Source organism: Panulirus ornatus, chromosome 15 (assembly GCF_036320965.1).
Source record: "Panulirus ornatus isolate Po-2019 chromosome 15, ASM3632096v1, whole genome shotgun sequence".
In the NCBI taxonomy this organism is placed as follows: domain Eukaryota; kingdom Metazoa; phylum Arthropoda; class Malacostraca; order Decapoda; family Palinuridae; genus Panulirus; species Panulirus ornatus.
This window is the reverse complement of record NC_092238.1, coordinates 34136841-34151626: the sequence shown is the minus strand read 5'-3', so window position 1 is coordinate 34151626 and position 14786 is coordinate 34136841. Positions and strand designations below refer to the sequence as shown.

Genomic DNA, 14786 nt, shown 5'->3' with positions numbered 1-14786 from the left:
GACGCATCACAGAAGACGAGGTCATCAGTGCCCATTGCGTCACTGATGAAGCTGAGGACAAATGAACACACTGGGTCGGTTCTGTCACATTGTTTCTATATTCTTTATCAGATTTTTGAGGAGGATTGGTGAAAGATGGGATATTTAGCTGATTTTTTTTTTTTTTTCAGTTTGAATGGAAGTGGAAACGACCCACAAATTCTAAGATATCAGAGCTTCGTTGAAATGAGGGTTACTTACAGTTATATTTGTAGCAAAAGAAAAAAAAATAGATTTTCCAAATGATTCTGTGTGTTCTCATATAAACGGGCTCATACTTACTATGTACATGTACAGTACTTGAACGAAAGTACGTATCAGCTCCGTAGCGTGTGCTGTCTAACAGGCATATATGGTTGGCACTTTCTCGGAGTGGCGGCGTTTGGGCTGGGGGAAGCGGAGTCAGGTCAGGTCATATGAAAGAGCTCTGAAAGGTGAAGGAGATTGGTTGACCTGACCCCGAGGCAAGTGCACCTTAGTTGACGGTCTCATTCCAATCGCTGAGACGTGATAGACAGTTGGTTTGAGGGAAGAATTTATGGAAATGATCATAGCCCTAACCGAACACAAGGCCACACTGCACCAATGTCGTAAAGAAACCTTCCTTATGGTTTTAGGTAGCGCCTAGGTACGTGTCCAGCGTCTGGAAGGTTGTACCCTGTAAAACATTAAATACGCACTAAAACTATACGAGTTAACGGAGACATTAACTTGTATTTAATGTGGAATCTAATATGTAAGGTTGGAAAAATTGGCCCATTTAGTTAGCGTGTGTGTTACTGTGAAAAAAAATGAATGCTCTTAATATTTGTTTTATGTTTTATTCATTAGTATGTTTGATGTTGAGTTAGTGTAAAGATGATGTAGAAGTTGTTATTTGGGACATCAACTTTCTAGTGTTATGTATAATATAGATGACATCGCAGGTAATTAAATGGTAATAATCTCCTTTGCACGTTTGAATATAGGAATTGGATCGTGATAAACATATGATGTTTATGTCAGTTATCCTTAGTGAACATTTATTATTCAGGTATAATCTTTTTGATGAAGAACAGAATGTTTTATGTTTCATCTTTATTTTGTTACCCCTATAATTTGGTTTTCTTTCATTAGTTGTAATATGGGTTTTCCTTCTCTGAATATTACTTGAACACAAACTATTATATTTGGCGTAGGCACATTGTCGTGGATGACATGCCCATTATTACATCATTAAATGTTGTTGTTTATATAAACCAGTTATCTTTTTTAGATTTTTTGTAATAATTGACTCTATACTCGATGGCCTTCTCCAGTTATGTTTTTGAGGATTTCAAACGAGTGCTAGTAGGCAAATGATCCGCATTGCGTTTCTTCTGTTCCTCTCACATTCTCTGTGTGAATTCCTTCCTTCGTGTAATACTGTATCTTTACACTGCATCCCATGCATTAACCCCTATATACACAAGATCATAAGCTGAAAAAAGGTATCTTACCACTTTTTGGGTGATCCAATATTACACCACGGACATTGTGATCCAATATTACACCACGGATATTGTAATATATTGATTGCTAGCGATATTGCCTGTCATTTGCCGCAGTAAATGTTACACTGATTTCTTATTTAGGTAGAAATAACTATGAGATGGGTCTGCCATAATTATCAGGAACACCTAGGAATTTAACTGTATTGTAGACTTAGGTATGAAAGGAGTTCGTAGCGTATTTACATCACTTTGTGAGACAAATTGATTGACGCAGTTTCGTACGCATTTGGCATGGAATGATATTAAATTCTTCCAGGATAGCTATCTCAGTCTATCACCGGTCACCGTCCTAAGACTGGAAATCCGGGCTGGAAGCGGCACGACATGGCGTAGCTTTCCCGATAAGGTTTTTATCAGCTGGAAGGTTAACCACAGACGCGCTTCGTCGTGGACATGGTAGGCCTTATACATAGTTCTTTTGGCTGATTAAACTTTTCGTTTCTTTCCAAGTGACAGCAGTTGTTGTAGACTGCTATTCTTAAGGCTGTACGGCAGTGTAACAACAGGAAAGGTCTTGAGTTTTTCTTTTTTTTTCATGTACGGTGTGAGAGAAATGTGTGGTCTGCAGTACATGAGATGTGCGGGTATATATAATATGGAAGTCGTTGTAGTCTTACAAACATGTTGTGATAAATTTTGTGTTACTATATATCCTTTGCATGAATTTAGTTCCGTGCAGTAGCCTTTAATTTAGTTTATTTTAGCAAAATCAATTGTATGTAGGGTGCAGCAAGTCTTCAAGTAAGACTGAGTATAGTGAATGACCCAGTGCTGAACACGACATCCACAAGAAACAATGTCCAAAACCATCCAAAATCTGATGGTTGTCAAGCATATCAAACCCATTTTCCTGTAGCCTAGTGATTCGAATGTAAAATGAAGCAACGCTCTTCCATCAGGTTGTCTTTTTTTTTTTTCTTTTTCTTTAACCAGTTCCACCATAATTATCCAGTTAGCTTAACCTATGTAGATGATATTCGAAGATGATGATGAATACAGTTTGTAGTGGAATTAATGAAACAACTTCACCAACGTTTGCCAGCTAATGTCTGAGTGTTACAGTCACTGTCATCACTGAGTGCAAAGTGAATGCTTACAGTCCATCAAGTCTGGAGTACTGGAATTATCGATGATGTATACTGATAATGAAGAAATTCTCACGCGTATTGAGTTCCAGTGGAGGAAGCTTCATGGATTGTGGAAACAGAACACTGGCACCCTAGCACTCTGGGCTGAAATAGCCTCGTCCAGGGATGCAACAGTAGAAAATCCGTTCAGTGACTTCTCTGAGTTGGTTTCGACCGTGCTGACCAAAGAGTATAGAGCAAAGAGAAGAAGGCTTCAAAAACAGCCATATTTAGCATTTAGGTACTCGACCAATGTTGTATTACGCGTCCTTCAGAAATGGCGTTACCAAAGAGTATAGAACTCTCTACTCTGTTCCTTCCCTACCACCTACACATACTTGTTACCAACACAGAGTCGCCTCCCTCCCAGCACACAATGCCGCTGCACGTCTGTATCTTTTTGACTATTGATATGATACCATTTTATAGTAGCAAATTTTGGTACAGCATTTTTCCCCGTTACAGCTGTGTTGTAAGTCCCAAGTTATTTGGCAAGTATGTTGTGATACCTCTTGTGATCCCCGGACAGCTCAGCCCTGCAATTTTCGTTCTTTCCTGCTTCCTATAACTTGTATTCACTTACTACAGGGGCATGTTTTGCCGTGTGCCATAATTGACTGTAAAGGAAGAATTATTGTATAATCCTAACATTAAGAGAAAAATTATTACCAGAGTTGACCTTCAGATTTAATGAAGTGTTCTAAATATCTGGCATCAAGTGTTTGTCAACTGAAGACTTGGCTGCTGGGTATGATTGGCTATAACGTAGCCCCGCCCACTCAAACTGAAGTGAACCGTCTCAGTCTTCCCCGGACCTCGTGGTCGGAAGGCGTGGCAAAGTACAGTGCATTTTGTGTGTGTGATTTAATTAGTTTTATATGTGAGCGTACTTTCGGAAATCAGGTGCTCTAGAAGACGTTGGTAGTGCTAATGTGAACCTATTCATTTTGACTCCTCACTGCAACTGTTGTGTCTCGGGCGTTTGTGTGAACAACATGTCAGCTAGTTTGCGTCTTGAGCACGGGAACATTATTGTACAAATGATTCGTTTCATATACAAACATCAGATTCGGTGACATACGTTAGAAAGAACCAGATATGTGTTATAAATACACAAAGTGTGATATATCCATTGAACAATTTGTGTGTAAACCAACGGACTTACTCAATGTTTGAGATTAAACCTCCCTACAACTCAGGAGGAGCGGGCCGTATGCTGTATGACGGGACCTAAGCACTGGGCCTAGGGGGTCGGGCTTGTTATCCCAGCAGGCCACCACGAGAGCCAGTCTTCCTCCGACCTGTTCAAGAAGAGTTACGTAAGTAGGGGGCATAACCACTTTTTTTTTTAGGGTGGGGGATTGGAACGATTGACTTAGTGTTGCTTCCCTGTGATTGGCTAGATGGCCTTTATTGCCTCTTAGTGATTGACTTGAGCGCCTCTCTCACATCGCTCGAAGCCTCGGATAGGGTTGTTTGCATATGAGAGAACCTTCATGCTGTGGTTTGCTGGAGGTAATGGGAAGTCGTCAAGGGAGAGAGATTGAAGAGAGTTTGAGAAAGAAATCTCTGGGGAACTCCATTGTAGTTTCAGTGCTTTAGAAGTGAAGCTTTTGTGAGTGTCATGGTGGCCGTTATGAAACTGGCCAACTGCTTTTTTGTCATTGTTGTGGCGGGTGCTGTCAGGTATCTATTATGCGAGGGTATGTCAGGGGGACAGTGGTGAATTGACGTCTATTGTCACCGGTACTATGCACGAGATGGGCTGTGGTAGTTTGAAGCGTTAAGGATGTGTTTTGAGCTCAGTTTGTATTGTAGTGGTGGACTTCAGTGTTTGAATGCGAAACATTATTGTATGGGTGACAGTGGGACGTTTTGTTTCTGATGTGAATCAGTTTTTCACGGATTTTGTATACTGTTGATTAAGTAATACAGGACGGAAGGAGGACTTTTTTTTTTTCTAACGGTCTAAATATAGTAGAAAGATCTCGCATAGTCAACACTCAAAAACTTCTTTGTTACTAGCTACCACACTCTTACTTCATGAAAGTAACAGTGTGATAGATTAGATTAGATTAGACCCAGTTCTTCATTGTTCTTTGTACGATCATATACGCACAAACGGATTCTATTTACATGGACGTGTAACTAGCACACATAGTTCGCTGTGTTGTGATTATGGACGAGGGAAAATTTATATTTTGACCGTAACATTGAAACTTGGTTGGCAGCTAGGGTAAGCTGTGTGATGTTTTGATAGGTCCTTGGATTTTTAGAAATGTTTTCTCTCATATTATTTGATCTCACGTTCTCTATCATCCAAACAACGCCCCTTTTCAACTTAATTGATATGGTAGAGTGGAAGCCTATCTGTCTAGATCATGCTTTGCCAGTCTTTATTTTATTTTCCACACAGAAAATCATCACTGTAGCGGATGATCACTGGTATTCAGAGTTAGTTTTGATGTTTCCGTTAAGTGGAATTTTACCGAACATTGTACTAGGATATTTTTTTCACTGTGTACGTTCAGTTTTTCTGTGCTGTGAGATAGTGTCCCACCACATGCAACCTATTCCTGTGAACGTTCTTAACAATGTGGCAAGAGGAAGATGACAACTTTAGTAGATTTATTATGACATTGAAAAGTAACATTAGTAAATTTAGACTATACTATTGAAAGGTAAGGTAAATGATTGGTCCATAGGCAAAATTAGGCAAGGTTTTATAGGGTTTGTTGATTTTAGTAAGTATTAATGCCAACTTCCCCTTGATCTTTGTAAACCTCCCCACTACGGACAGAAATTTGTGATGTAAAAATAACGATTAGATCACACTAACCCAGTGTTCATATGAGATTCACGGTAAGAAAGAAATGTAGCTTTTGTGGTTATTTTTCTGTCGCCGTTTGGACAAGCGAAATGAAAATACAACACCTCCAACACGGAGCTCTTAACGTCCATTCCTCACTTCTCTGAGCCACTGTCGTAGAAATTGAGAGGTACAAGTGTTCTCCAAACAGTCCCCGGAAGCACGGTATTGTTGCTGATCCTTGCAAACCATCCGTCACTGACCTTAGACCATGCAGTTCACTCCGTTGTTTTGCTACATCAAGGGAGCTGGCAACGCGATTGCTGATGACTTCTCATAACTTTTAAGTGATATTCTTCGGACTTCCATCCATTGACTGTGTGGTAGCAGTTGTTAAAAGTCGTGTCTCTGGCTGACCCATCCATCAAGAAACATTCTTAACTCTCCAGATGTTCATTATCGTTGTTCATTTGTCTGCGCTTCTGCCTCAGCATTGTATGTGACTCCTGGCAACTTGAAACTCTTCGTCCCTACCTTTCTAGACCACACCGAAGGGAGATTTTCAACGTTTTCCATTCTGTTTCCTTGTCTGCCTTGCTTTTTGAGCGACGCGCGTCAACAGCTTATCACCAAGTCATCTGGCCGAGGGTTATCGAAGATGAAAAGCTTTGTGTACTTGGGTATGTTCCTACTAAAAGTGTCAGTAGTCCCAAAGGTGACCGTTACATTTAGGTGCCCCTTCATCAGTTTCCCTTTACCTCTAGCAGGGACAGTTTGACGCATGTCGATGTTGTGGGACTATTTTAGCTGCTCCTTTATGACCTGCATTGATCATTTATCCAGATGGCGTAGATCAATACCAATGCTGATTCTAACTTTTGAATTCGCTGCTCGTCCTTTCCTTCATGGATAGGTCCTCCAATTTGATTTACCTTTCTACTGCTGTCATAAACCAATGTTCGCTAGTTTGAGTCAACTCCAGAGAAAGCTTTCCGGGTCCGTACTCTGAAAGATAGAGGGCGTAACGTAGAAAGAGGGGGAAGTAGTTAATGGCAAACACTTAAGGAACTCCTGTCGGAGAGGGTAAGAAGTCGGAGTCACACTGTTATGCTACTGGAGGAGGAGGTGTCCATAGCCCATTGAGTGGACTGCGGCAGAGCGTGATGTAAAAGGCTGTCAGGTACTCTTTGTTCCTAATTTCTTATAGATGTGCTAATTCCGTCCTAATGGGGCTGATGTTTTATTGCGTTACTGAGCTGTACATTAAGATTTCAGCTTGAAAGGAGTTGCATAAGGTACTCAGGTCATTCACGCCATGGGGAATGAGAGTTATGGTTGCAAACCAAGTGTAGGTTTTGGGATGGCATGAGAAGTGTGGTTTCACAAGGTAACTAGTGTAGGGAAGGTGAGACAAAGACACTAGCGAAGACGTTACACTAAGTTTAATCACCAACAAGATACACGGGTGAGATTGGCATACGAGGGGCCGTGTCGACTACCCGAGAACTTAATAGTTTCTGCCGACAGAGCGTATGACGGGTTATCCACAGGTGCGTGGGAAGGCGCGTCGGGACTGCAATGCTCATTCCCCTTGCGCCACATTGTCGTGAAGGAAAACTGCGTCGTCGTCTCCTTCAGACGTGGGTTTTCTACACTGTCCACTATGTAGTCGTTCGAAATGGGCGTCAGAGGCTTGTAATCGAGGAGGAGTGTGAAGTGTGGTAGATCTAGCAGTTACAGGCGGCACTTTTTTTCATGGCTCACACAGCTTTCACGAGAACTTCTAACTCCACATTGGTATATCTTGTCTCCGCGTCGCAAAGAAAACGAGAACCACTTGTCTGTAGTGCTGCAGAAGGGCGTAACCCACACATTTCAGACACGAGGCTTCTGTTTGTGGAACTGTAGTACTAAGGATAGGATCAAAGTGGGTATACACTGGAGTCTAGGCTAGGGCTTATTTCACTTTCTCGTATGATGCAAGGTGGTCGGAGGACACACGAGATCATTTCTGGGGCTGTGAAGGGAGCAGACAACGGTTGTCTGCTCCTATTGCATTGCTGACTGGGATCACGAGACCCTTGCATGAACTCAGGTCCGTGATGTTGGTGGGGGCGGAGAAATGCGCAGTCGCACTCACCTTAACTGTAATGTCATACCTACAGAACTCGGCTGACTGGCTAGCATACACAAACTTGCTGCGGTTCATGGTTCTGCCGTGTTTGTGGCATCGTTAAAGGATTTTCCGGGCATGTTGAAGGTGAACGGTAGTTCAAGTCCTATAAGAGCACGCCTTCAAGTGCAGTGATGCCACGTCTGAAAAGTTCGTCTGCTGTGGACACGAATCTCATGAGGTCACGTTTATAGAAACTTGTACGTCCCACGGCTTGATGAAGGTAGTGGGCGGCAGCGCCTCCTCTGCTATCGGAAGCTACCAGTATCCCAGTATCGCGACCATCCTGGTGTATTATTTCTAGCCAAGGGCGACGACCTCCATGACCGCGTTGTGCGGTGCTGGTTCTGAGTCGTGGACTGGTCGCAAAACTAGCTCATTCAACCTCCACGTTCATGCGGACACCTCCCTTCTGCTTCGTTGCGACTGCCATGGGATGACCACTCTGATACCTCGTTATCTAGTGGCTGGATGATCCCTTGCTGCACCATGCTGTTTAGCATGTGCTTGGTGTCTGCTCGCCAATGGATGTTCATAGGCGGGCCAGACATTGTCCGCAGCTGTGTCCCCCTGTGGAACTCCTCTGGGTTCACCAGGACGTCCTTGAACTCTTTCAGAAGCTTCTCTCGATCCTCCTCCAACTGCTCGGCACCGGGGACTTCAAGGTTTATATCGGCCGGCCATTGGTTATGGAGCGACTTTATCCGCTCGAGGTAGTTAGCAGGGATGATATTGAGGGCTCTGGCGTCATACTAGGAGAGTAGGGCATCCTCTATATCACGGAATACGTCGACGGTGGTGCTGGTTGTGACATAGCCCAGGGTAAGAATTGCCTTAAATGTTGCCACAGGTGAGTGTTTACTGCTGTTTGGCCATGAGAACCTCTTCGTCTTGCCGAGGGGAGAGGTCAGACTCACGGAGACCAAGCTGTTGCAGCTGTCGTGGTCCGATGGCTATTGTTTCTGCGCCGGTGTAGGGCGTGCACAGCAGAGCCCCTCGACGTGTCCCGTCAAGTAAAAACACACTGACGTTGACTTAGGGCGCTCGACGGTTGGCTTGGGACCTGTTGACGTTGGTCAGCTTCAGGCAACAACCGGCAGCTTAACCTGTCGCATTGATGTTTTCTCGGAATTTCTGCGACACATTTTCTTGAAGTATCCCTTGTTGCCACAGTGGGTGTACTTCTTACCCCAGGCAGGACGCTGCTTCTCTCGTCCTTCAGGATGTAGCGCGGCGCCACAGCCATCACATTGTTGGCGCGAGTAGTCGAACGCTCGCGACGCTTTAACAACATCAGGACAGTTGAACAGCCTGTGACTTGCCTGCCAGGTCCGCCTCGGTGTTGTACGCTGACTCCTCGCTGCGACACAAAGACAGGGCGTCAGTTCAGGTTGAGAGTCGATGGGCAGAAGTTTCTTTCGAGTTTCTTGATCTTGGAAGCCTGGCATGATGCGAGTTACCGAGGGGCGTCCATGTTGTTTTCATACATCTCTTCATCGTCACCAAGCACCCTGAAGGCGACGTAGAAGTCGATGAAGGCCTCCCACTCATGCTGGCGGCGCTCCTCGAAGAGCGCTCGACGGAAGGCTACGTTGCGTTGGCGCTTGTGGTGAACTTTGATAAGCTGATGTATGACTTACACACTCGGGCCGGTATTATTAGGTGATCCCGATGGTGTAGGCCAGAGTTGTCCTCGTATCAGGTGTAAGACAGGGCTTGAGGTCTGCTAGTTGTGTCTGACTTTTCAACTGTAGCAATTCTACCTAGTCCGACCCAGCGCTACTCCACGACTTAAATTCGCGTAGAGAAACGTGAGCTTTTGAGGCGCGGGCGGTGGTGGTTGGCGCGGCCTTTGGCGAGGCGCGCGTCCTTGGCGTCAAACTTGCCTTGGTGGTGCCCGTGATTTCCTCGACAACTGTGGAACGGCCCAGCACTTGTTGCATCATGTCTTGAAACGGCTGTAGCTGCTGTGGGAGCTGTTCTTGCAAATCTTGATTTGGTGCTAGGCTAACTGGCGAGCTGTTGTTAGGCCTCCATCACGGCTGACGTGCCGCACGCCGCTCCCATCTCTGAACTCATCCGACGGCTACTTTCCCCCCCTTGCTTTCGTGGGTTACTGAGCATGGCAAACTTTGGTTGTGGGGACGATGATTCACTGGCGTCTGGGAAACTTGATAAGAACGTAGGGTGTCCTTAGGTTGTCTTGGGGGCAAACTATACCACCGTGGGGGGCCGGTTTCGTCAGCGAGAGAGATACGTGGGTAGGTCACGGCAGAGCCACACACGGTCGCTTATGCTCGGGGTAGGATGATGGTACAGGCTACGCAGGTCGGCAGGGCGTTAAGGTGGGATATCATGGTCAGTTATGACGTCCTGCGGCAGCTTGCAATATCTTTTGTTAGTGTCTTTGTTCTTTTTTTGTTTCTTGATCCTAGTCACTGCGTTAAGTAGGAATGGTGGAATAAAGACGCTGGTGAAGACGTGACAATGCTATGTTTATTCACAACCAAACTAGATACACAAGTGAGATTAAGTGAGATACAAGGGAGCTAGTCTAATGCCCGAGAACTTATATCTTCTGCTGACAGAGCGCATGAGCGCTCGTTCAGAACCAGAACGTAATACATCACATAATTAACATTATATGTAGCAATACATGAGAATGTAATACATAAAGATAAATAACAAATAAACTTCCTTCGCCGAGGTGGGAAGCCACGTTGGGCTTCAGTGGTGTCGCTACCCCACTCCTTATTCCTCAGTTCAATTGGAAATTGTTTTTTTTTAGTACAAACCTACAAACTCCTATGACCTCATCAGGAGCAGGCTGGGTGGGGGGCAGAGTTGTCGTGTGGAATGGAAAATAGAGGGGCGAGAGAGGATTTCTGTCGGGTTTGGCAATACCGGGAATGCAAGTTACAGTACATTTTGTAACTATCAACTGTGGAGATTTCACTTGGTATCTGGATAAGCGTGCTCATAGGGAAATTATCTGGTACTAAGGACATATACATACAAATATCATGAAGATCTGAGGACACACACTCACACCTACACTGTTGGGACACCGGTGCACACTCATTTTGGATCTTTGGTACTTGTATTATCAGTCGTGGCGTCAGAAAGTAAACAAAAGTATTTATGTGCTCTTAGTTGTTGTCATTTGAGTAGTATTTTTCTCAGTCTCTTGCTTAAGTATGGTTAATTAAAAGTATGGACTTGTGATTAGTGCTAATCGATAACCAAGATGATGTGCATCGTGTCAAAGGACCTTATTTTTTTCCTTCTGTGTTCAGTACTCAGAAAATTATCACTTGCTTGTTACGTTTCATTTGTAAGGGTCTATATTTCGAATGAAACTATATATTTATCTAGTCAACGAAAAGTTCCGAATGTTTTATTGTTGCTGAAAAGTGTCAGAAAATTGAATAGCGGTAATTGATAAGGCGTGAATTGACATGAGTTATCTGCTAGCAAAAATGTATTTTGCAATTTCGTACTGAATACCATTACTTAGCGTATTGGTCTGTGTCCTCGTGCGTTTAAGTGTACGGTGGTGCTGATCTGTGTCTTGATTGATGTAACTCTTTAACTAAAACTATACTGCAGTGCAAACATTGCATGCTAATAACAAAATAAGGTTGGAGATACAGGGTTAAATGCCATGATAGGATTATCAAGATGTATGATTGCTGTTGCGTATCAAATACATATATGCCTGATCTAGCTGCTAACATTTTTCCCTCCGACGGGATCCCACAAGGAGTACATTATATGGGTAACAGCAGCAAAACTAAGACAAGTGATGAGAAGAGAAGCAGCTGAAAACTGTTGATGATGATATTATTCAAAGAACTGATGGAGACCTTTAAGGGATGATTGTTCGTAAGTGACTACGGATGGAAAATAGAAAGCTGTCAGTTTCTTATCTTTCACCCATTGGCAATAACACAGGGAGAATTTGATGCATACAACTTCACAAATCATGCAACCATATGCCTAGCTTAATTTACATTCAAATCAAGAGAGCAATGTCTCTATTCAAGTGGAGTGATATATATATATATATATATATATATATATATATATATATATATATATATATATATATATATATATTATATATAAAATGACATTATATAGACAAATTTATAACTATTTGTACGAAGATTTTCACCGACCTTCAGATGACCAGTGACTTGGAATTGTCTAAACTATAAAGCGTGTTTGTAGGTGACTCTATTCATGCACCCAGAAACGTTTCAGAGGCAGGACACACACACACACACACACACACACACTGACCGTTACTCCTACCTAGCTTTATACTGCGTTTTAACAGAATCGTCCACACACTGGCTGTGATCATCTATAAACATCATTAATGATAATTTCTAAATTTTAAGATTAATAACCATACTTACATTTACGGTCAATATTATTCAACAGTTCGCGAAGACGCACACTTAATTTTTATTTCCCATAATTTCAATTGTTATAAAAAATATATTTTAAGGAATCATTGGACAGCCTACCGGATTACTCCCTTTTTTTTCAAATTTCTTGAAGATTACGTTTCAGTAAGTCAAGATTGTGAAGCAAATATCAGACTTGGGTTTGAAAGCTGTTATAAAGCAAGTGGCAGGTTAAGTATCTGCATGATTTTGATATTACAGGTCAGAGGTTCAAGGTCTGAAAAACATCATACCCTTTGATGGTAGGAATATATAGTGTTATAATCATCCTACAGTGCAGATTAAAGTCAACATCTGTGGGCGGTAATCCCATTTAACGCAAAACTTCCAAGGAATTAATCTAAAAGTCTACTGGTGAATCTTCCAACTGTGTAATAACGTTTAACTAATAATGACACTAGTAATTGTTAAAAAAAAAAAAAGAGTAACATCGCTCACCAAAAAAAAAAAATACAGTAGACTTTAACGAATGGGAGGACAATACAAACACCAAAGGCTTAAACTCAATGTAATGTTTTCGTGTCGCTCTTCCGACGTTTCCAGAATCCTCCTAACATTTAACACGCTGTATCATCGCCAGTGCTGGATGACGACCCTAACTGAGAGTGTGACAGAATGATGATACCATCCTCGGCCTCTCTTACTGATGGGGACTTTGTGGCTTCATGTTCGGTCGGTGTCGTTACATGGAACGATGATGAGTTAGATGATAACTTCACGGACAGCGTTGACAGACTTGAGACCACTGACGAAGACGAGAGCTTCCGACTGATTTGAGATGTCATGAAGCTAACCGGGAACAATGATGCGACGTTGATGTCTTTACACAGAATAAATGATTTCATCTTTTGGAACATCGCTTGAAGTCTCTTAGCTGCGGCAGCAAGCTCCGGGAACCTTTGCTTGAGATGTCTGCGTTTACTCCGGTTTGCCACAAAGATTACGAAGATGAAGAATCCTTGAAGGGTGTTCAAGACATCAGTCAGGGCCCTGGGGAGAGGAAACGTTATGGAGTATATACATTTTGTGATGATAAAAGCATGTGATGTGCATTTACAAAATGGAGCATTTATGTATCATTCATATACATGAAAACAGCATAGTGTATGGAGGATTGGATATGTATCTTTATATATAACTGATGAATATAGTGAGCAGTCACTTGATATCAGAAATGGTGAACCACTTTAACTTTGTGTTACTTTGTCAATAAATTCATCGGCTTTTACTATAGAAGACAGTTCCGTTGCACATATCGCGAAATACCCATACCTTCGAGAGGAATTTAAAGAAAATTGCACTTAAGGATTTCCAATACAGACAAGCCATAGTCTCGTACATGGAAAGCTGTTTCACGTGCCTTTGGAAGATAGATATATAATAACCAAAGAAATAGATAGATATATAAATGACTAAAGAAATAATCACGAAAACCTTGCATTCGATTCTTAAAGCCTCCCTTCAAACTTAACATTCTAGCATATTATTTGGGTCACCAAGTAAATACAGCATCACAGAAATCAATGATAATAATGCAATCAGATAAAAGATAAAGTCAGATCTTTTTTGAAATCCTGTAGAAAATGTCATGGTTCAAGACTGATTCACTGTCATGGTGTTAAACACAAAACAATTTTTTTTTTCTTCAGCGAGGTAGCGCGAGTAAATAATGGCCTCATTTTTATATATTTATTCTTTTCATATTCTCTCTCTCCTTTCTCGCTTATGGGCGTTTCTTGATGAGGATATTTTTTTTCTCTTGCATGGGAAGGATCGATAAACCAATTGAAAATGCATAAAAGTAAAAATGACCCAATTTTTTTTTAGATTGATTGATCTCTTAAGGGAAGTTCTGGTCCTCAAAACTAACATGAATTGGCATTCAGATGATCTAGAACACAGTAGCAAAATGTGTTAGTGTTGCATTTTGTTTTGCACTCTGATAAAGAATAAAAGGTGTAAAGCTACATTTTTTAGAGCTGTGAGCGCGCACCATTATTGAATGCTACACGTTTCTCTCCACGCTGAATGTATCGTATTGCAGGAATCAATGAAAATGATATGTACACAGGTTGGCGAAGTGCCCAGTTTGACAGCAGAAGGGTGGTGAAGGATGAATTTTCTTTAAAAGTCTTCTTAAAAGACACCACGCACACACACACACAATATATATATATATATATATATATATATATATATATATATATATATATATATATATATATATATATATATATATATATTCAGAAAGATATATAATAGTGTACGACACCATAGGGGAGCACGCACTGTCCGGTCTGGTCTGACAACTTGAAGATTCATATAGTGTTTGATGAATCCAAGAGCAGATAAAACAGGTCCTATTACCAATGCTCGAGGAGCTAATGTTAAGAACGGCCACTTCAGAACTCTCCCTGTGGACAGTGATGACAGCTTTCAAACGCCTTTATGATTTCTATGACTGGGCGACAATGGTTGAGAGAGAAGAGATGTTGAGGTAAAGACTCTTGGATTTTAGCGAGAGTAAGCAACACCTTCGAATAAAGAGGTGCCGTTGGTTTGACTGTATTCTTGGACTGGAGGAAGGCCTTTGATACCGCCCTTCGACAAGAGATTGAAGATGACAGAATC

At 42.1% G+C, this 14786-nt stretch overlaps 1 protein-coding gene and 1 long non-coding RNA gene across 2 annotated transcripts in view; one reads left to right on the top strand and one right to left on the bottom strand.

The window, feature by feature from the left end:
• The first annotated feature begins 3532 nt into the window (after positions 1 to 3532).
• LOC139753849 (uncharacterized) overlaps positions 3533 to 14786 on the top strand; it is a 427945-nt gene continuing 416691 nt past the window's right edge. The window contains exon 1 of the long non-coding RNA XR_011713779.1: positions 3533 to 4017. This is a non-coding gene — a long non-coding RNA (uncharacterized lncRNA). The remainder of the gene's footprint in view (positions 4018 to 14786) is intronic.
• Positions 12650 to 14786, bottom strand: part of LOC139753846 (uncharacterized) — a 16365-nt gene continuing 14228 nt past the window's right edge. The window contains exon 8 of the mRNA XM_071670780.1: positions 12650 to 13145. Coding sequence (XP_071526881.1) covers positions 12713 to 13145 — 433 coding nt within the window. The 3' untranslated portion in view covers positions 12650 to 12712. The remainder of the gene's footprint in view (positions 13146 to 14786) is intronic.